We start from the raw sequence: 23,295 nt of genomic DNA, 5'->3' as shown, positions 1-23,295 counted from the left end.
TCACACTCTAACAGGCCACTCTTTAACAAGCTGACAGGTATCAGGTTTCCAGCTGTCCAGCTGCGTCGCGTCGCCTCATCTGCAACGTGAGGCCAGATGGAGAGTCTCTTTTTCTAAATGAAAACATTCTCATTGGCCATTAGCCATTAGTCTCCTCCCACCAGGAGGGACACTTGTATATTATCTAATCTCTAAGAGATGTAGTAGATGAAAGACACAGGCTACATTTTACATGAATGAATTCTCTGGGACTGAGTACAGATACACATTATGCAGATTGGATCTGTGGGATTTAAACTAACTAATTGTTCAGCAACAGAGGCCACTCAGTGGTTGGTCAAGTTTTGATGGCAGGCTTCTAAAGACAGGCTTTTAACTTAGCTCTTCAGTGTTATCTGTGGTACTCTGTGCTAATTTTGTCGTTATCAACGTTAGCATGAGATAGAAAAGCAAACAGGGAGTGAATTGCTGTCTCCATGGGGCTCCTGTCGGGTCTGGGTATAGTGGGTGGGCTTCCTGAAATACTGCAGAGGCCTCACAGATAGAGGGGGCCCGGGGTGATTCATGAGATAACATTGACATTCATCTGGCCCCTGCCCTGTTGACATAGTAGGTTGTTTTAAACAGAGATCTCTCTATACTGGCATTAAGAAAATCCCTCGTTATGACAGCTTTGCTTGTGTACACTGAGCTAAAAGAAGCCAGCATAATGCTACCCCAGTGAGTTTTGAGACAGCATGCCGGCGTTCCGGTAGCAGAAGCGTGACGTTTAACATAGCATCTTCCATTAACCATAATGCCGCGTTTAATGCCACTTGGGAAAATGTACTAGAACGCCACTTGAAGTCAGAGCTCCGACTCAGAAACTGCAAGAAAAAAAAATACCCCTGACTTCAGTGTGGCCGATCATTTGGCATCGTTATCCATATGGCAACGAACCTATCAGAGCCTAAATGCGATCTTGACTATCAAAGGATACAAATCTTTTTAAATGCACGAGAAGATGCATGAATAGGCAGTGTGTTAAAATAAACAAGAAAAAGTTTGTACATAATTTATGATGTCCAGCAGAGAGAAGACTAGTCATCACCACATTTCTGTGTTTACATTAGGCTCGAACGCATTCAAGTCGGAGCTGACATATAGTGCAGGTGTCCACAAGGGTGTCTTCAAATATGGCTTGAGCACATACACATGTGTGAACGGAAGGAAGAGGGTAAAACTGGGCCTTCTCTGAATAAACTCACACCCCAGGCAGGGTAGAAGTGAACAGTGAGCTACAATTTCACTGGTATTTCCACTTTGACAGATTACAGGCCGTGTCTGAATCAGGCATAGTTGCGTGTGGTTGGTGTGGAGGAGGGCTTCTCAGGTGGGCTTGCTAAAGGCTTAGAAAGTCTTGGAAAGCTATGCACTGTCAGGTTCACATGCACGGCTTTCCTTTTCGATTGTTGACTCCTCGTGTTCAGAAAAGACATTGTTTGGATTGGGATTTTTTCAATTTCACCACATTGTCTGTTTGGGCAAACTGATGGGGCAAACTGATTTACATACATTTCTCACAAGGGATATGATCATCAACTTAATGTAATCACTGTAGTTTTACCATAAAATCCTTCATTTATGAGTACAACAGATGTCCATGTGTGTGTTCTACAGCCAGACATGACACAGTATGGACATGATTGCAGTAATCTGATGCTGCTGAACGGCTGTCTCATGAAGACACCTCAGGAATGTAGTGTTTCTGATGCAGCCTCCCACCTCATTTGCCCCCTCCGCTTTTGTCTTGCAGTTTGAGGCATTTGCAATGGGAAGAAGGATGAACCAGTGAGCCCCTGAACAGTCAGGCCTCTGCAGAGTCTGACTGTCTCAGCTCACTGTCTGCTCCCAAGTGGCATGTGGAAACCTATCCAAGTGTGTCCAAGAATGAGGTTCAAATACACAATATTCCTGGTTTTTGTTGTGGCACTAGTCATCATTGAGAAGGAGAACAACATCATATCCCGGTAAGCTTACCTATTATGGCTAAAGCATTCAGATGTCACTCTAACATAGGATTGCATAATTCCTGGATATAAGATGTGAGCTGTTCTCAATTCTGTGGTGTCTAGACTACCAGTCCAACATGATGTTCAAACATGCCTGTGAGTGTTTAATGTCCTTGTAAAATCAGCTATTATTATTTATATCTTTTGGACTAGTGTCAGCAAATCAAAACTTGTGGATCTGGCTGATCTGAAATATTCTGCACATATATATAAACCCAACAATATATCATAGAATCTTACTGAAAAAAAAACTGCACTGGGTGTGGAGTTGTCATGTTTCAGTTCTGTTCTAATGTTCTCATCTGTGCTCTGCAGGGTATCGGATAAGCTCACCCCACGACAGACCCCTCAGACTCCTCTGCAGGCCACCATCATAGCCTCAGTGGCAGTGCCGAGGCAGAATGACTCCAGGAGCTTGCTCAGCCAGCCGGACCCAGGCTTCCGGCACATGAAGAGGCGCCTAGAGAACTTCACTGAGCAGGCCGAACTTGAGCGCCTCCCCTCATGGGGCAAGAAGCACATCCTGCTGCTGGCCACCACCCGAACAGGCTCCTCGTTCGTAGGAGAGTTCTTCAACCAGCAAGGGGACAACATGTTCTACCTGTTTGAGCCACTGTGGCACGTGGAGCGGGCGCTCACCCTGGAGACGGGGGGCACCAACGCCACGGCGGCCGGACCGGCCTACCGCGATGTTCTCCAGGGGCTCTTCCTGTGCGACTTCACCCCGTTGGAGGATTTTATCGAGCCAGCGCCGCTTGAACACGTCACGCCGTCACTGTTCCGGCGCGAGTCGAGCAGCTCGCTGTGCGAGGAGCCCGTCTGCAGTCCCGTGGTCAAGGGCGTGTTTGAGCGCTATCGGTGCCGCACCCGTCGCTGCGGCCCCCTCAACCTCACGATGGCGTCCGAGTCCTGCAGCCAGAAGGAGCACCGTGCCATCAAGTCGGTGCGCGTGAGGCAGCTGGAGACCCTGCGGCCCCTAGCAGAGGACCCCAGACTTGATGTGAAGTTCATCCAGCTGGTGCGGGACCCGCGCGCTGTGCTAGCCTCCAGGATGGTGGCATTCTCCGCCAAGTACAAGAACTGGAAGAGGTGGGCGGTTGACGGGGAGGTGCCGGTGGATGACGACGAGGTTCGCAAGCTGAAGGGGAACTGCGACAACATCAGGTTGTCCGCTGAGGTGGGCCTGAAGCAGCCAGAGTGGCTGCGCGACCGCTACATGCTCGTGCGTTATGAGGACATAGCGCGCTTCCCCATGAGGAAGGCCACAGAGATGTATCAGTTTGCCGGCATCCCATTCACATCCAAAGTCAAAGAGTGGATACTGAAGAACACTCAGGCTTCCAAGGAGGTCAGTGGGGTTTACTCCACCCAGAAAAACTCCTCGGAGCAGGTGGAGAAGTGGAGGTTTAGCATACCGTTCAAATTAGCCCAAGTGGTGCAGAAGGTGTGTGGCCCAACTATGAAGCTCTTTGGGTATAAATTTGCAGAGAGCAAAGAGATGTTAACTGATAAATCAATCAGTTTAATCGCGGAAAAGAATTTTTCATAAATCCCCATGAACATATTTTTTCCAAACACGACGTGCTATTTTTCTTCAAGAAGCAAAGTGATCCAAGTTGAAATGATTTAATAGTTGTTTTGTATTTATTGAGGACAACACTTGCTTGATGCAGTGTTGCATAGTAACATATCTGAAAACTGTAAGGAGGTAGACTATGGGATATGGCTTGATGTTTTTATTGTTTATCAAGTAACTGTGTCCAAAAAATAATTGTGAAAATGTTGAAAACTAGAATACTGGGTGTAATTTTAAGAAAGAGGGAAACAGAACTTTATTTAAGTGATATTTTTGTTACATAGTAGTCTAAGGATATTGGTTATATGGCTTGTGGTGACTGTTAATATATGGCATCTTTCAGTGTTCTCATAATCATATCAGAATATCAAAAAATGAAGTGATGCACAAATTGTTTTTGGATATAAGCTTTTAAAGGCCAAACTGTTTTTAAAGGAGGTGGACATTAGCAGGAGACAAGCTGCTTTTAAGCCGAAAGTAACGTGCTAATGTGCCACATTTATAAAAAGTGCCATTTATTAAACCGAATAAGGGATATCAGGATTCATCCTTCCATCTTACCATATATGTATGGTTTGCTTTTCCACTGCTGGACACATACACAGAGACGTACACACAGACACACACTCTCTCTCTCTCTCTCTCTCTGTCTCACACACACACAAACAGAAGCACGCTTTTACACACAGACTCACACAGACACACCTACACACACTCAGACACCAAGGAATGCTAGGTTAATGTGTGTTTCATGAGGACCCTCCCCTGAGACACAGAGGTGCATGTGTGTGTGTGTGTGTGTCTGTGACTGGGGTGGCATGTGAGAGCCACAGGTCTGTGTGGGGGCCTCTCCTCCTCAGTACCAGCAGATGTTTACAACCCCACGAGTGCTTCTCTGACATTCTTTCTGCAGCTGGCTTGCAGAAACGTGTGACATTTATCTACCGTTTGTCCCTGTTGACACATGTCTCCTGGCAAACGATTAGAGGAGACCCAAAGACTGTTTTTCTTTTTTGTCTGCTGTGTAACGCTACTGTTTCTCTTCTCTCCATACATAAATTCACATGTTCTGCCTTCATTTTTTTATGAGGATATGGTTTTGACTGGTCATCTGGATTTCATTGCTAATGAAATTAAATATAGCTGATGTGTACATGTGATTCAATCGAGTGAGTCATTTCTAAGATGCCTAAAGGCAGGAATATTTGCCACGGCTTTTGTGCTCAAAAGCTGTTTTCAGAAAATTGAAGTCTAGCTATATATAGGTATGTGTGTTAGTGTGTAATTTTGTGTGCAATAGTGTGAGTACATGGTTGAGGGAACGAGCGAGTGTGCGGGCAGTTTTGGAATAAGCATGAGAAATTTGTCCCATTTCAATGGACAATTGCCTTTTCATTACTCTGTTTTCATATGCAATGGAATATCCTACTGGACACTTGTTTGTTTAGACCAAAAATATACCACTCTAACCATTATATAAAGACTGTTTTAATTTGAGAAAAAGAATGTTCTTTTGTCAGTGCCCATTTAGTAAACCATTTTCTTTATGACTGTTTCTTCAGAGGTAAGCAATTTTAATGTCACATTTCACTTCACTGAAACTGAGAATGGCCCCATGATTGAGGTTGCTGCCTTGCCAGCTCGGTCTAGTGGCGCGATTTAAGAATGACCCTCCGCTGTTTTTTTGCCCTTTGTCTAAATCTGAGCATCATTCCCGCTCTTGTGCCTAGCCTACAGCATGTGCTTGTGGTTCCCCGGCCCATGTGCCTTTCGAGGAAGAGGGCTAGTGTGGCGACAGCTGCTTCACGACCATCTTGTTTACTGCAGAGCGGACACAACTATTTTAAACTCGCAACAAAGCCCCAGAGTAGCAATTTTCCCCCAAATTTACATTTGTGTCCATGGTCCCAAAGTCATCCTTCCACACGTGACCACACCCTCTCTTAGTCACCGTGCTAGGGTATAATTTCAGAGGGATGCAAACAAACAAAAACACACACACGCATATATATATATACGTGCAAATTTGCACTTAACACCTCCACACCAGCGGGGCTAAATGCTGTTTAGGCCTTGAGGACTTCTTGCCTATTCACAGAATTGCTGCTGTGATGTGGCCTTCTTGAGGCAGGTCTAGAGTTTTGGAGGTTCTAGAGATTTTTTGTAATGTTGCCTAATATCAAAATTACTTCTTGGATGTGCACATTCTGTCTTTGTGTCTCTGGTTCTGTCTGTATGAGGATAAACAAGGCTAGTTAGCTAAAGCAAGGGAAACGTTGAGAGAGAGAGAAAGAGAGAGGCAGCGAGAAGATGGGGGTTTTACTGAGAGACTGTGAGGGTGGAGCTTTCAGTATGGTTGGGGCAAATATAGAATACGCAAACCACTCACCACTGTGCCAAAGAACTCCCCTTCCCTACGGCTGCAGCCAAAACAGGGCAGACGGTTCTACTCAAAGGCCCTTTCCTCCCACATGTGAACCTGGCTGCATGAGGTCAGAGGGGGACTGTGTGTCAAGTTTGATTTCATGAAGTCCCTGCACACGCTGGATTAGGCCTTAATGTGTGTGTGTATGTATGTGTGTGTGTGACACTAATCGGTGTCCAATTCTCGCTACCATGTGAGTGGCGCAATGCAAAAGATCGTTTGTTCCTTAGGGCATGACTCATCACACAACTGAGCTATTCCGTTTGGAAATGTGGTGCCATCGTCTCAAAATAAATGTACCCAATCATCATCAGAAATATATAAATCCTTGTCGGTAGACCTCAGCGACACCATCAAAGCCAGAGAAAGCATTTGTGTGGGGTGTATAAGCACAGGCCTGTGGCTTTGCTGAAACCATGTAATTTTTTCTGAATATAACTAATATGTGGCACTGCATAGCAACAAGTGGTTGGAACTGAATCAGCCAGATGAAAAGCTGTGTGGAAGTGGCTTCTGTTTGTCGTCAGAAAGCTGGATTTGGCTGTAGCTCTCTAGGGCTCCTGGTTCCAGGTTCAGTGGAAATTTGCTGCAGTGAGTTTACCTACAAATGGAGTTCTTACAGAATTCAGGCAGCAAAACTGTCTGCTTAACTCACTGCTGTTCTTGATCACCACGGCTGTGTCAGTTTAACCAAACGACTCGTGGAGAAAACATGTTTTGTATTAGTGTTTTATGACTTTTATGAGGATCAAACAGTTTGTGAGCTACCGACTGGTTGTAACATATTACAAGACGGGAGAATGTCATTTAGACTTGGAAAGCAAACGGCTGCATGGTGTTTTATATTTCAGGCTGCAGACTACTGTGTTGTGTAACAAGTGCTGTGATGTTGGTTCATTTTTACTTTGCTCCCTATTATACTACCCAAAAATATGGAATAATCTCAAGGATTTTACTGAGTAAAAGTTCATATCATACTGTACAAGGAAACTAGACAGTCTATTAAGCAGGGAGGTTTAGATCCCATATCTGGCTCCATAAATGAATTTTCGCAAAGAAATACGCTTTTTGTGCACATTTTTGTGCAGAATTTACAAGCTCTTATATTTCAATTCATGGAATCAAAACTCAATATGCTGAGAATATATATTTCTGTTCAGTGTACAGACACAGTCGCAAGAGTGTACACCGGACAGGGAATACAACCTGAAAAGAGCAGCAGTGAAGACCGGTTCATTCAGAGCTTAATATCCTTCAGTCAGGGAGGTCATGGTTCTCACAAGCAGCTGGGATCTGAACATTGTCCTGAATTGTTCAGGAAATGAAAAGACTCAGCCTGGACATCCAGTTACCAGCCACTGGGTTTTTGCAGGATAATGAGCTGAACAATAACGGGAAAAGACTTGAGGTTGTTATCAAACCTAAAGCCATCTTACGAGGTTGAAATGTGACGTGTCTCAGTGTGTGTGGTTATTACATATGGACCTAAATTAAAAAACACAGGGTAGTTGTTCTTCCAAAGTGACCCATTTTGTGCTCTTGGTACAAACAATGCACATCTTCATGATCAAAATGCATTCCAATAGCTTTATATTTGGCCTTTTAAATGCCTAAAACCAAAGTTTAAAAAATTAAACAAATGAAGAATAAACAAATTTGGAAATGTGATTTGTTTTGCTCAGAGCAGGCCACAATATTAGTAGGCTACTATCCATTGTTGATGTTGCTTCTGTTTCAAAGTCACGTTTATAATGGTGACTGCCTCCGGATAGAGTCTGAAGGAGAGGAGAGGAATTCAACTAAAAGGAGAAGGAAACGCACCTCTGTAGGCAACACAGACGGCGCAAACATCATTGTTTACCTAACCTTCCCTGGGATTTTTATGTTCTCAGACCACTCATTCCCGGAGCCATGCCATGTCGCTGAGGCGAATGAGACGGCGGAGGTCAAGCCGTCCGACGACCGCAAGCTTTTGCGCGTCCCAAAGTAGGCACATCAACATCCTTTCTCCCCTGTTTAAAATACAAGCCCTTTCTCCACCCTCTTAAGACAAACCTAAGCTTTTTATAGAGGCCTATTGCAGACCTCCTTTTCAGACCATAAGAAGGCATTTTAGAACATAGCAGCTCTGTTTTCTACTGAAGCAGAGCAGAGGACTAATCAACAACAGGAATAAATATATCATTGTAAGGCATAAGACTGCAAGGTTATCCTCTTTGACTAACTAGTATTTCCCCTTGGGTGAAAAGAAGCAATTGGTCAACTGTTTGGTGTGGGGAGGGATTTGGGGGGGTTAAGTGCATTCCTAGCTAAAAATGTATCTGTAGCTACTACAGTCTAATTACATGTTGACTGCCCTGAGCAGACCAAGTCACTATCTCCATATACACACTCAAAAATGCTCACATCCCCACACAAGCGCCCACAATCCCACAGATACACACACTTGTGTGGATTATAGCACCACCCCAACACCCCCTCGCCCCCGCATACACACAAATACATACATGCAGGCACATATGCAGATGCACCCACCAAAACCACACAAATACACAAACTCAGTGCACTCACACAGTCACACATAGTTTTCACCCTGAATATGTCTGGGGAAGAAAAATACAATACTATCATTTATGTGATTGGGGTTTCTCACATTTTATATGTTTAACTGAGCACTTACAGAAATCCTCTCACAGACAAACTCTGGAAACTGTGGTTGTTAGTGTTCTGACAACAGTCTATAAATTATACATTTGGTTGAATCAAATGGATTCTCTGTCATTTTATCATGACAATATTCAATTCATAGGGGGATTTCATGATTGACACGCGGCTAATGGTGTCAGCCACACCAAAACATTGACTGGTACTGTGAATAGCTCCCATTTAGAGAATACATCTCTCAAAGAAGGCTATGTCTAAACCTCATAAAGCTAAGATAGACTAGCCTCACCCAGTAGGCCCACTCCTGAGAACGAAAGAATGAATGAACGAATGGCTGAATGGAGCTGGTGCCATGGAAACAGCATCGCCATGCTAAACACAGAGTGTTGAGAACAAATGAGTAATCCCTTGCACATAAAAAGGTGTCTTTATTCACTTCCTCATTCTCCACGGGGCAACAGCAACAACCCTTTTCAGACACTGTCTTCTTTCTCTGTCCATCAAGATACAGTGAAGATGGAGATAGAGAATGGAACAGTGTGGAAATGAATTGAGGGGACACAACAGATGTGTCTCCAGCAGAACCCATGTGAGAAACTAATACACAGATATCAAAGCTTCAGGGAAAATAGACAATAAAAAGCTAAAAACTTAAACTTTCACTATTTTCAGGTGTATCACAGCTTTAAAGAAACACTATGAAACAATGTTTCCACTTGCTGAGGTATGTTTCCATAGGCTACTGCTTTTTACAATTTCAAATTCATTTTTATGGTATACGGTCATAAAGCCCACAATTCGTCATTATGTAGTTCTATGGTCATCACCCCATTAAAAACTAAATAAAAGCTTTCACAGCAAATCACCAGAAGATGTCAGTTAGCTTGTCGGCAAGCTTGTATCAGTGTCAGCTAAGCTGTAAGTGGTGTTTTCAAGACTTTTTGAATGCTTTTGAGGTAGTTAGTTCCGTGTGACCAAAAAGAAGGGGGGAAGAGGGGAGACAAGAAGCCTTGTTATGTACATATAGTTGAGCCTGCATGCAATACTGAAAAACGAATGCCATAGTCCTTCATTGGGGGCTCATTTGTAATGAACTACCAGAAGGTGGGCTTTGGAAAAGGAATCAGACAGCTTGTATTCCTGGGATCAACTGCCCTGCTAAAGCCTCATGGCATGCTAGCCTGGCTAATAATGACATTCTACAAATGTGGGGCTCTCTGTAAATTCCTCTTTTATGGACTTTGTGAAATCTGTACCACCACAGTGCCTTCTGGACAATTTTGGCTTGGGTCCAGAACTTCCATACAAGGTCTTTCAGATTTCAGACGTGCCCCCACCTCCACCACCCATGCCAGTGACATCATGAGACATGGGGGCATATGACTACGATAACTACAGCCAGTGTCACCCCCACCCCTCCCCACCCCTCCCCACCCCTCCTCTAATTTCACTGTCAGATGAGAATGTACTTATCCTGTGTGTCCTTTTCATTTTTCAAATGCACCAGCCTAAAACATTTGCCCTAGCCAAGTTTTAGATTAAAAGGAAGAGAGAGAGAGAGAGCGAGAGAGCGAGAGAGCGAGACAGAGGCAGGCATATACACATACACCCCCTAGTTCTTCAGGAGGATTTAGACAGCAATCAGCCACTCAAAACACCCCACATTTCTAAATGCTTTGATTGTACGTGACCACAACTGAGAGTTTATTAAGCTACTTCAAAAACTCACAAAGTCAGCAAATGAAGACTTCACTTAAGTTCCGGGCCGTTAACCCAGCTGATGAATCCGCCACAGTGACCATTATTTAGTTGGTTTTCGAGCACTCGCTCAAATTCTGCAGGATAGTCTCTGAAATGTGAAGAATGAGATGATGGTTAAGCAGAGGAAGGCAGAGTAAACAGCCATCCTCGATGTGTAAACAGGTACAGCACAAACATTGGCAACAAAGTCTTGTTTTCTCTCTCTCTCTCTCTCTATCTTTCTCCCTCTCTTTGTCAGCAGTTTCCACTTTAATTTGTCTGCACAGTTGCTGTTTAAAGTCTGGTGGTGGGTACTATTTGAGGCACTGGGCTCTGATATTGTTGCAAGGGACATTTCGACTAGGGTGGTTCATTTTAATGTCTGTGTTTATGAACTAAGTATAAAACATTATTTAGTGGTTTGCCAGTCATTTCAGGACACCACACCTATACACACACACACACACACACACACACACACACACACACACATACACACACAAACACACACACACACACACACACAGACACACACACACACACCAGCAGCCTCTACATACACTTTTAAAATAGGTATAAAAAAAGTGCAGCATTTAACATCTGAATGCTGCCAGTTTTCAAGTTTTTAAAACTCTATGAACTATGAAGTGTTCAGTCAGTGGTTTTATTATTTAAGTCAAGGTAAGTCTAGCTAAAAATTTGACTCCTGAGGCCTGGGCTCAGTTGGCTGCAGTGGGTCTATTTTTTTCTTTCCTTATTTAATCAACCTCACATGGATACCACATGACTCCCCGGTGATTCAATTACCCCTCTGAAATCTCTGTCAGTTAGCCTGCGATATCACTTCCCCTGTGCCACTAATGCTCTCGTCGCCGTGCCTCAACAGGGATCGGGCTCCAGGGAATGCTGGCTAATAAATCTGACGCCCTCTTTCCCCTTTGAGTGTTTGTACTCTTGAGTTTAGAAAAGAGTGAAGCAAACAAATGTATTACTGGTTACACAATTCCAGCAAACATTCTGCTTTCGCTGAACAAAAAAACGACACTTCGCTCTATTTGGTCCAGTCAAACATTTGCACAGGTATGTACATAGAGAAAGGTCTCATGAGAAATACAATACAGTAAAAACATGTTCTATTTTTTATGAAAATGTAAAAGAAAACACCCTTGTGGGCCATTTTCAATGAAGCTGATGGATAAGCGTGGACCAAACTGAATCAGCGTCGAGAGCCTGAGCCACAGAAGTCTTTTTTCTTTCTTCTCAGACCCCTGCGAAATGTGCTGACGCGGTGGGATACACGGTGAAAGCCACACAGAGGAGGGCTCTCAGTGGTAGTAAGAGGAACACCAGCCATAGCCATGCTCAAAAGATAGCATTGAGGTGTGTCTCGCCGGAGGAAAGACTGAGGCCTTGTGTTCCGCTCTCGCACTGGTCAAGGAAACGGTACTTAAATAAACTCTGTGCCAAGATGGAAAAGTAGCTCGACATGCTGAGTCTCACACACACACACACACACACACACACACACACACACACACACACACAGATGAACACATGCACACACATTCTAAACACACATATATGTGAACACATGCACACACATACTACACACACACAAACACACGTACATACAAGGCACACAACAGAAACAAACAAACACACATGGCACACAACAGAAAAACACACCCACTGCACACAACAGGTGTACACACACACGTGCACAAACAAGTACACACACTCCCAAGTATACACGCACGTGCACACACTCACAAGTACACACAGAGACACCGATTCACAGGTATGCAACCCTCACGTCTTTTCCATGAACACCGAACAGTCCACTAAGCTCAGATTTGATCTGACACACACTGAGGTGTTGTTGTCTGCTGGTATCTTAATAGAGCTATTTGTGGACCCCATGGTAATTAGAAGCGATACAAATACTGCCTCAGTTTAAGTAATTAGTTATGGCTTAATGGGGCTGGCTTTGATGATTGTAAACACTGTACCTAGAATATTCTCCAACAATGTAGCTGTTATTTAGTTATTTGTTAGAAAGTTTAGAATTGAAGTCCATTACTTAATTAAACTATGAGAGTTTGTTAAAACCTGGAGTATGTTTCCAGTGCTGCTAATTTTGATTAAACGATGTTAGTTTTAACATTTAAATAACTTTTCTGGATCCAGGATAAATGCAGGCTCTCTTGCATAAATAATCTAGGCCTTCTAAACTTTAAAATACCTTATGGAGTATATAGAGAAACGTATTAAATCACACTATATCTGGCAACCCACACTAAATCTGGCAACCTACTTTAAATGCCTTAACCACAAGGGCACGCCAACAATGCATACCTGGAATAATTGCTCCATGGTGATTAGCTAGGGTGAATCACTAGCATTGAAAGTCTCTGTTTTCACCTGGTGTTGCTGCAGGGAAGGCCTCTAATTTAATCTCAACATTCTTGTGTCTGTGGTAACCTTGTCCCCGATAATGCTTTTCTCCTAATTACAACTAAGAAGAAAAAATAATAAGAGCTTTTCTGTAGTGTTCAATTGCTGAGGTATGAGAACACTCAAAAGGCATTACATCGTAGTGCTCCGTATTCCTTGGCATCAGCTTCGCAATTTTCTCTCTGCCTATTCTTGTCTCACACCAGTTAGAAGTTTATCTTGATATGATACCACTGAAGGGGAAGAGGACCACCCCCTCTCCAGCAAAAGTAATAAAAACACACATTTTTGATTTTGAAACCTAACTGAACACCTAAATTACCAAATTAAAAACAAACATAGTGTCAGTGTAATAATGAACAAAAAAATCCAGTTAGATTTCCCTGTTTTATAGGACACGGCATCAACCTAATCTACTTCACTTCATCCATTTCCTGCTGTTTATCATAGCCATGGCAGGGCAAACACAGGGTCCCCTCGCAGGTCTCAATGGGGGTGGGCCTGGAGAATACCACGGTCATTTATGGAAGAAACTACATGCACCGCATGGTATCCAAGCACACAGGAAATCGAGATTGAGTTGACAAGGTAAGGAATGAGAAATATTTAGTACAACTGCGTCACGGTCCAACGTTGAATGCCTGCCTTGTAAGTATGGAGTTTGTTTTCAGTGGAGCTGTTAGCTTATCCCTTGTGTTCCTTTTTTCAGATCTCAATGCTGTCGTAGTGAAAAAAAAATAAGATAAAATAAATATGGGCCCTCTTAAGACAAGCAAACAGTGTGGGTTAGTGTGAGTTTTGGTGGAGCAGGAAACCTGCTTCCACGTCTCTGTGGTCCTGGTGCATCGGGTTCCTCCTCAAAACTCTGTGTACACCGACATGGCGGCACTTTAGAGAGACGGAACATTCATAGCTTCAGCTCCTGGTCATTCCTCAACCACAAAGGGCCCTTCTGAGGTGCCCGCAGGGCCTGAAAGTTTTGGATTTCGGCCAAAGCAAAGGTAAATGTTCTTATCCCCCCAAAAAGCACATTTTTTTCTGAGAAATAGAAAATAGATACTTTGTTGAAGTTTTTTTTGTGTCAATATTATCATCTTGTGTAAGTCATTAATAACTGGACGATTTGTACTGGAAGAGACTCGGAGACTGGAAGACTGTGTAATGAATCAAATGCTTTGGTTTGAATGGAGAATATACAGTGTTCTTCTTCAAATTGCTCTTAACTTGAGTGAACATGCTCTTAATCCATATTCTGCGTAGGGGATTTTTTGCTTAGACACTCAGCAGATTCAAAATGACCCAGCCATTGTGCAAATAACTGTTCCACATGAATAATTTGGTTTTACTTCTACATCAAAACATAATATGCTTCTGGTTGAAGTGACACCTTCAGTATAGTTTTAGATGATCTAACCATGTAACATGTCCACATTTCAACCTTTCCGTTATGTTTGACTGCATTATGTGGTCAGATATGGCTGGGAACATCCATATGACAAAGCCTTTTCTTACAAACTTGAGGACGGTGACATAATGGGAGGTAACCTAGCTGTCTAGGAGTGTTACTCTGATCCCCTGTTTATGAAGTACTTCCTAAAACTCCAAAAAGCTAGCTAGTTAGTCTTGGCAAAGGGACACAGTAAAACAAGACTAGAATACTCCAAAAGAGAAGTTGGAGGATGATCTTCCAGAAAGAACATAATTTCTGGGAGATCACACTTGCAATTAGTTTCACTTGGAGTGGAAAAAGGACCTGTCAAGAAGTGCTCTTCTCCATCATGACCACATGCCCATATGTCAACTCTGACCAGTTGCAATTACACAGAATGTCCTGCTGTGCACCTGTACCTATGATATTAGTCTTTTTAAGGGAGGAAGGGGTGTCATAAATACAGGTGTGTTTCCCTCAACACAAAGGATATCACAGAGACTTCCACTTCTCCATCCCCATCCATTAAAGGACAACCTTGCCTCAAGCAATAGGAACAGTCACAGCACTGAGAGCAAACAGGTGGTTAAGTCCTAATGCCTGTCATTACAGGGAAGGACCTCTGACCCTAAGGTGGTGTTTCATGCTTATGAGCTGTTTTACAGAATCTGCAGGTTAACAAGCTCCTGAGAGTCAAGTTGTACTCATCGTTTGGGAGAAGAAAGTTTTACGCCATGTCTTAAGGAAAATTAAGGGTCCCAGGGGAGCTCTTCCTGTCGTTAGCCATATCCAGCTATTGTGAGAAGGTATTCATTGGTGCAGTGAAAAAGTTTAAAAAGAAAGAAAAACCCATCAGGGGCAACGGAACAAGCTCACACTTGCATTTAATTTCCAGTGACTGAAACGGTCTTTCAGTTTTGTCTCTTGAGCTACACACTTAGTTAACCACTTGTCTAGGCCTTACAGCTGTTTTTTTCTTGTTGTTTTTCAAACAATGATTTTACAACCACTTTATTGTGTAAGAGAAACCATGTAGATGTGCAAAACAGACACCTGAGGTTTCAAGCCAAAATCTATGCCCCATAAAATGTCCATACTGAGGAGGAAAATAAAGACCTAATCCCCAGGGTAACAGCATTTGGGAGGTATTTAAATAGTCCTTAATGGCCAAATGAAATCCTTCAAGGGGCAACTTGATGGTGATGTGCACTAGTTTTAGACATAAATGAATGGGTTTCACCCTACTGATTACAGTACATGCGCTTTCTGCATATGGCACTTAAAAGGTTTAAGGAGCAGTCTGGGGTAGAGGGCCATGAAACAGAATGCACCATTCTGTAAATGAGGGTTTATGTAAAGTGGGTACCATTCTGTAAAACAAAAGTTATGTGAATGGGAGAGTTCTTATGAGGACAGTGATCTGAAACTGAAATGAAAAGGTTACAAATACAGGTAAAAAAAGATCCTAACCTAGGATACATACTTCAGAGTACCCATTCATTTTAAAACTTTGCCTTGACTTTTCAAGGACCTTTAATTTAATTTTAATAAATCTCATAACCTACAAGTACACAAATTATGTATTTTGCTACACAGGTTGGGCCTCATTTTTGAATGAAAATGAATCAAAAACCTTACCCAATCTTTTTCTAATGTCAATTCAAGTGGAAACTGCATCACTCTCCAGAAATTTGCACAACGAAACATTATTCACGGAAAGTACATTGACATTATGAATCTCATTAGACCTACATAAAAATCAAATTTCATGACTTTTCCAAAACTTTCAATGAATTTACTGAAATAGATGAATGTTTCAGGCCTGGAAAATGGGATTTTAAAATTTCATGATTTTTCCAGGAATTCCATGACCGTGGGAACCCTGATCAGCTACATGCTGAGTGTTAACAAAGTATTTATTACTGTTTTTGTTTGTTCTAATCACAATAGTTTCAGCCATGTCCACTAATAGGTCCAGCTGTTGGAATTGCCATGGGAACCATCTGTGTCACCCCCGGAGTGGTCTGGAACTTGCAGGCACTGCCAGTAATGCTACGTTTGTAATTTGCAGTGGGTGGATGGTGGCTTGGTGTTCGACTCAAGTCTGGCCAGTTATGCTTCGCCTATATGGGCTGTGCCATCAGTGCTTTGTCTGAATCCACAAGCCTTCTGTAAAAGAAGCAAGGGACAGCAGAGGATTTCTGCTAATCCATCTACACAATATCCATACGTGGCCTACACAGGCATTTTCATTTCAATAGGCAAATGTCTGTGTGAGTTACGGTGGGTTCAGAAGTAAAGTCAACACAAACAACATATGCACACACACACACACACACACACACACACACAAAGAAAACGCATTGGTTTTGTTTAAATCTATGAGTGGCAGATGTGTGGTCGCACTTTCCCTCGATATCAGCAAGTCTGAATGTAAGTGCACATTATAGTTTGCTGTGTCAAATGCATTCCCTCATGGTTTGGTCGGAGGTTTTCTTTCTTTGCCTCTGGTAGTGTGTGATATATTTACACATATCCGCGTGGGCAGACAGCTGAGCAAGGGCAAACGGTACACTTTCCAGCAACCCTTTTTTCCCACCGCGTCGTCCATTGTACACTGAGGGGCCCCAGTTCTCTGACAACATGTGTAAAGAGCAGGCTGATAAAGCTCCACTTCAGAGCCAGTGAATCAGAGGGTGTTTTTTCAGTCTCGTCAGGGGAGACGTGTTTGCCCACTTGACCGATACGTGCACAGATGTGGCATAGAGGCTCTGTCGTGACATGCATTTTATCAGCACTTCAGCTCCCTGGGAATGCTTGGGAACTGAACTTGTGGCCGTGATGCTGACTTTAAAATAAAAAGCTTGCTGCTGGGAAGTGTGAGGCTTAAAGATGTACAGGTGGCCACTAATTCCTGGGTTGTTTCACCTCAGAAACCACAATGACTTTTGTGTTGGGCGTCTGATTAAACCCTTTCTGCTTCCCAACGTCTCACCGAAGTCTTCAGAGGGACTAGACTGACGTAAAAGGATGGGTGTGTATCAGACAAGCCCAATGGGTGTACGTCAGACTCCCTCTGTGGGCTTTACTATCGCAGTAACGCTTGCAAAAGTGTGGTTGCAAAAGTATATCAGCAATCCTCTGTTTGCCGCCCTCTTGTAAATAAGAGCAGAAATATCTCGTCTGCAACAGCCAGACTCAAGTGGATTTACATGTAGTTCCTGAAGTCTCCTGTAGAGGGCAGTACACCCCTATCTATATGCATGCAGCGCAGCAGAGGTTCAAGTGGTGCTTCTTTTGGCAGGGATTATCCCAAGGCACAAGATGAATTAAAGCTTCTAGCCATTATGAGGTGGCAGAACGTGAAATAGTATGTTTCTAGCAGAATCCGTAAGTCACTCTTAGTAAGTCTACAGTGACTTCTGGAGAGTGCAATTATCCAAAGGTTTTATCTTTTTGTAAAAGCCTGTACTTTGCAGCTTTGAACATGCCTGAAGACAGAGGGAGGGGTGGTGTTGACAGATATATTACTAGTTTCTGCATATGAGTCTTCTCACAGAGTGAACATGCTCCTCCATAACATAGCTGGATGGCCTTTGATGTCCTTCCTTTACTCTCGCTTCCTTTCTTGGTAAAAAAAAAAAAGTAAAACACATTTCCACCTGACAATCATGTTTCACAAGTATGGTCACAGTTGGAAACCACAGTGTACTTTGGGGAATCTGTGAAACTGGGACGTGGTGATGGTAATGACAACGATTCTTTCAGCTAGCTCTAATTAGCGAGCATGGAAAGAGAACAGAAACGAGGGGTTACCCTACAAACTCCAGTCACTTCACTACCAACCCTGACCCCCTTTTTACAATGGCTTCCTGATTTTAATGACATGGAAGTGTGAGGACTTCCCCCTCTCACAAAAGGCTGAAGCCAAACAGTACTAATCCTTTATTTAATGGCAGACAGTAGGGCCTTATACATGTGCCACTGAGATCAGATCAGTTTATCGTATCGTATTCGCGTGTAGGTGTGAAGATTTTCAAGGGAAACGGCTCTTGTCGTTACCTGTATACATGTGCAAAATGTAAAGCGGTTACATTGCCTAGGGCATGCGCAAAGACCACGGAGATGTGCTCCCACCTGGTTTGTTTACTAACAACATCAACGTGGATCCGCATCGGGCACAGGCAGTGTAGTGGCTTAAAGTTCCCTTCTTTCTATCAGCATATAGTTCTTAATATTTTCTTTGAATAACCACTCTCGGATGGAAAGAAAACGAGTCTACGCGTGGATGTGTTTCAACAACGGTAGAAAACTGTGTTTGCTCCGTCTTTTACTGGACTCATAATTATATGACAGTGGTATTAGTTACAGTTGAGACACCCGAAATAACTTGCATGCGCAGCAATCCTGAGACGTGATTTTTAGTTTGCACATGAATACTAACGTCTTCTTTGATCCCAGGAAATTTGAGCACATAACCCATCTCCCTTACGGAGATATTGGCGAAAGTTAACCTACTTCATTGCAAACGTCTAGTTTTTCAAACGTGTCTAGTTTTTGTGCAGTAGTGAATAGAGTCTCAGTCTACTACACCATACATAGCATATCATGTTTGTGGAAAATGATTAAGGTGCAACAAATGCCAATAAGCATATTTCAATTAAATGATGCACATTGCAAGCAAAATGGTGCGGCTGGAGCACAGGGAGGGACAACGGTGACGCAGTTTGGATGTAGCGACAAACATTTATGTGCTGTAACAAACAGTGTTAACCAGTATGTGAGTAACGTGGCTTTTATTAAAACATAGCGTGTGTAATGTGTAGCTATTTCATTCCGTTTATTAACCTTTCCGGCTGTCTGTATTACTAGCCAGCAGCAGACGTAACGGAAAGGGAGCATTTTACTCCCCGGCATTCTCTCTACAAACTTCCATATAGACGCGGGATCAGCAGAGGAAAATCTACTTTCCTTTTGGGAGAAACCAGGCCAGTCGTTCCCACGACAACAGCACCTTGCAAAACGAATTATATGCGTTCCAGCAACAGGTGCTGCGAGTGAGCGCTCCTTCAGTGCAGCAGGGCGCGTTATAGAAGCCAGGCGAGAGTGCCTGAATCCTGACACTGTAGATGCTATTTTATTCCTGCATAGTGCTAAGACAAATTCTAAATAGAACGAAGGTTAGGCATATCAGCAGAGGTATATTTTGGTTACATTAGGATGGCTACGTTTATAGCTTGCGTTTTGGGCGCACCACAATGCCAAGAAGTTTGTCGCGACTGTAATGGCATATTTCATTGTGGGGGTGATTGATAGTATAAGGCTTACGAGACACGGTGTTTTCCGATGTTTTACTGAGTCCTCTCTGTCTCTATCACACACACACACACACACACACACACACACACACACACACACTAACGGAAGCAAAAAAGGTTTAAATTAAGTGACATCCCTCAAATGTCGCATCTCCCGCAAACCTGCAAACTATGAGTCAGCTGTCAGTATTGGAAGAAGCCTTAACGTCTCGAAGATGAAACTTCCTGGGTTATTTTGTTTCGTTAGGCTATTAGTTATATTTTAAAACAGCCAGTCATTGTAGCCTACCACTCATGGAATAAGGAATTTCAAAGAGATGATGGAGTGAACTTTCTAGCCTCCTGTCACCGTCTCCCCCCAGTCACGCACGGCCTCCCCCATGACACATTGGCCTGATTTGACACGCCCTTTTGTAAGACGAATTAACGTGGTAAACCACCTCTCTCGAAAGGCTCAGACGATCGGCGGAAAAACTAACGGTTTACATCTAGACCCCTTATACATGAGGCAATTGTAACACGCTCGCGAGTTTCTATCGTGGTAGGCGCAATGTAACAGCTTTACATTGACGCATGTATAAGGGGCTATTGTCACCCTTCTCTTTTCCTCAGTCTGACCTTGGTTCTTTGCTCAATTTAATTTATTCAAGACTACAGAGGCAATGGAAAAAAACAAGTCCATCAGTAGTCACTAACTTCCTGATTACTAAAGGCAAAACAAATATACAAAAGATACTATCTACAACTCTAATGCTGTTATTTATCCAACATATATGTATTTCATAATGTTTCTATTAATACAACATATTATGCTACTTAATAAGGTAACATGCATGTATTTACGCATATTTTAATTCAACACATTGGGGTAGATATTTACTGGTATTAAAGTGCAGAAACTTGGGTCAACCTAAATACCAAACTCAGATAATAACAGGACTAACACTATAACACTATAACAGGACTAACACTATAGCACTATAACAGGACTAACACTAGAAGGACTAACACTGTCTCAATGTGGGACCCAGACCAATTTCATTGAGTGAGAGAAAAGGATATGGCCCCCTCTAGTGGCAAAGCCAGGCTGCATGAGGGGAGGGTGTGCTGTGTGACAGAACGACTTTACGGACTTGGGTCAGTTAAGCCAAGCCTTTGTAGTTTCATAGGACAATACTGTACAAAGAGTGTTTCTGTCAAATTAAATCAAACATCTCTTTAATCATCTTTTGCGAGCTATCGAGGCAAGGATTAGCAATGAGTATCAGTATGGTCTCCATCCTCCAAGCATCAACAAAGATCATAACACTTTACTGTGGACTTTTGTCTGAAAAAACGACGCCTCCGCTGCTTCTGTGTCTAACAGATATTAACCACAGACCAGATTAATTGGGAATGAGTGGGGAAACAGGAGCTGGTAGTGAGCACATGTGCAGCAGATGTCTACGAGCCCTGGGGAAACGACACACTTCACACTGGAGTCACTGATCCCTCCCGCTGGCTCGCCATTTACCAACCGCTCCCTCAGATGGTGTTTGTGCAGTGTTTCATGCCTTCGCTAACTCCAAACATGTGAGAGCTTCAAAGTTCTGACAATCTAGAGAGCCTGTTTAAATGATATAGTTTAAAGTAGTAACTACAGACATATAATCTGTACTTCACTGCTTTTGTATTTAATTATGTAGGATCATTTTGAATTTATAAATAACTGTACTGGAAACTATATTATACACGCAAACAGCAAATACAAATACTGCAAACAACCTCTGGGATCATAGGCTTGTTTAGGCTTTGAACAAAATGACATGCATTAGCCATGAAGAGCTAAATGTGCGACGAGAACACTTTAAACAAAACGAAGTTAAATACTTTATATTTATACAAACAACATTTTAAATTATCCAACTCTATGAGAGCGCCAAACACTTAAAAAATGAACTGAGATCCATGCGGATGGAAATGTTGTTTTTTTTGGCAGCAAGTCTTCTCATAGTGAAACCTACTGGAGTTTAATTCCATTAATTTGCTGATGGTCAGCAAATATTCAAAGGCTCTAAGGGATATATGTTCATAAATGAATAAAGACAGCCAATAGCCCTCATATATATTACAAAATGAATTTGGCTAAGGGCCTAAAGAGTGCCTCGCAAACATCTGGAAATCGACCTTTTACCAAATGATATCTGCAACTGTCAATCACTCGCACGAGTGACCCCTTTCTCAGGTGGCCTTGGGAGATGATTAGTGATTTCCTGTATATTTGTCTCCATCCTCCAATATTAATGGTCCACGTAACAGATATTGGGGCGAGGTTTTTCAGCTAATAGGGGGAGCAGAACCTCTCCAGACCCGCCCCAGAGCTCATCGATTGGCAGGCAAAAGTGGGTGGATGGGGGGGGGGGGCTTGGAGGGGCAGAGAAAGTCTTCCACCCCTGAATTTTTAATCGCACCACCTTTTGGATAATCCATAATTTAGGGGAAGTCTAAGTGGAGCGTTTAGCTCCCCTCGGCCGTGCTCGGTGGGATGAAATGGTGTGGAAAGTGTGTGGTCATTAACCTGTTCCAGGTAAGTTCCCCTCTCATCTCCGGGTTAATGCAGCCCACCCATGTGGAACTATGAGAGAGGGAGCCCGATCGCTTGCTCGGTCGGCACTTGGCACCCGGCAAGCTGCCGCAGGAGAGGCCTCAACGCACTGGCGATGCAGGGACACTAAGAAATGGGCCTGTGGTTTTACACCCCCACCCCGCACACACACATACATACACACTTCAATATTAACAGGCTATATTCTTAACTTTCATGAAATGCCATGGCGTCAAAGTGAACATTACAGAACAGCACATTTGTGCCAATGAAAGCACATGGTAGTGATGGACGACCAAGAAGCTTAAGGAGACAAAACTGCATTTGAACAAGAGCGCTTCATATATTGGCTATATTGCCTGTAGGCTACCTGAAGCTATAGAAAATTGAAATGGCCACTGTCACAGTTATTTTTTAAACGTTGAAAAATGACCATCCTCTCAAATCCATTTAGGACAAGTCTAAAACAGACATTAATCCATGCTCACTCAACGTTTACATTCTCTCAGCTATCTCCTCTCAACAAAAGATGGACCATTCCAATCAGAGGCCGTCCAAACCAGCCAACCCCCCCAAGCACACCAATTTTCTCCACCTCAGCGACACAGACTGATGCTCTGAAATGTGCCTTTCCATAGTCAACCACCAAAAAGATGCGTGCACTGCTCCGAATCCTAAAATAGTGCTATTTATTTTAGTCTGTCTGGGGCGTGTGGACACAGACTAGGAATCCAAATTCCTGTGAAAATGTGTTCGTCCCACGCGGGCAAACGCCTCCCTTGTGCAAGGGCTGCAGAAGATTGATGGGAGCCGCTTGTGTGAGAGAGATGTTTGTTTGTAGGTGATCAGTCATTGCAGAGATGGAAGTTCATGTCTGCTTGCAATGGCCAGGATCTCTCTCAACACATGTTAGACGTATGTGGAGGGAATGAAAACATACTTGTACTACACAATACATGCTTTACAGTCTAAGAGCTGTTCATTGCACAGACAGTAACTGAGACTAGGCCTGTTACGCAATCATTTTGCATAATCGTTAGAATTGTTTCCATTC

The 23,295-nt window shown here is 43.0% G+C and overlaps 1 protein-coding gene across 1 annotated transcript; it reads left to right on the top strand.

Annotated features, from left to right (window-relative positions):
• Positions 1-1,899: 1,899 nt before the first annotated feature.
• On the top strand, positions 1,900-3,600 carry LOC308361901 (carbohydrate sulfotransferase 3-like; the record flags this gene model as incomplete). The annotated part of the gene is made up of 2 exons (XM_080834377.1): positions 1,900-2,009; positions 2,367-3,600. The coding sequence occupies 2 exons, from the start codon at positions 1,900-1,902 to the stop codon at positions 3,598-3,600; spliced, it is 1,344 nt and encodes a 447-aa protein (XP_080690503.1).
• Positions 3,601-23,295: the final 19,695 nt, after the last annotated feature.

The sequence above is a fragment of the Sprattus sprattus genome (assembly GCF_963457725.1).
Source record: "Sprattus sprattus genome assembly, chromosome: 3".
Classification (NCBI taxonomy): domain Eukaryota; kingdom Metazoa; phylum Chordata; class Actinopteri; order Clupeiformes; family Clupeidae; genus Sprattus; species Sprattus sprattus.
The sequence above is the reverse complement of the archived record's forward strand: the minus strand, read 5'-3'. Positions and strand labels throughout refer to the sequence as shown.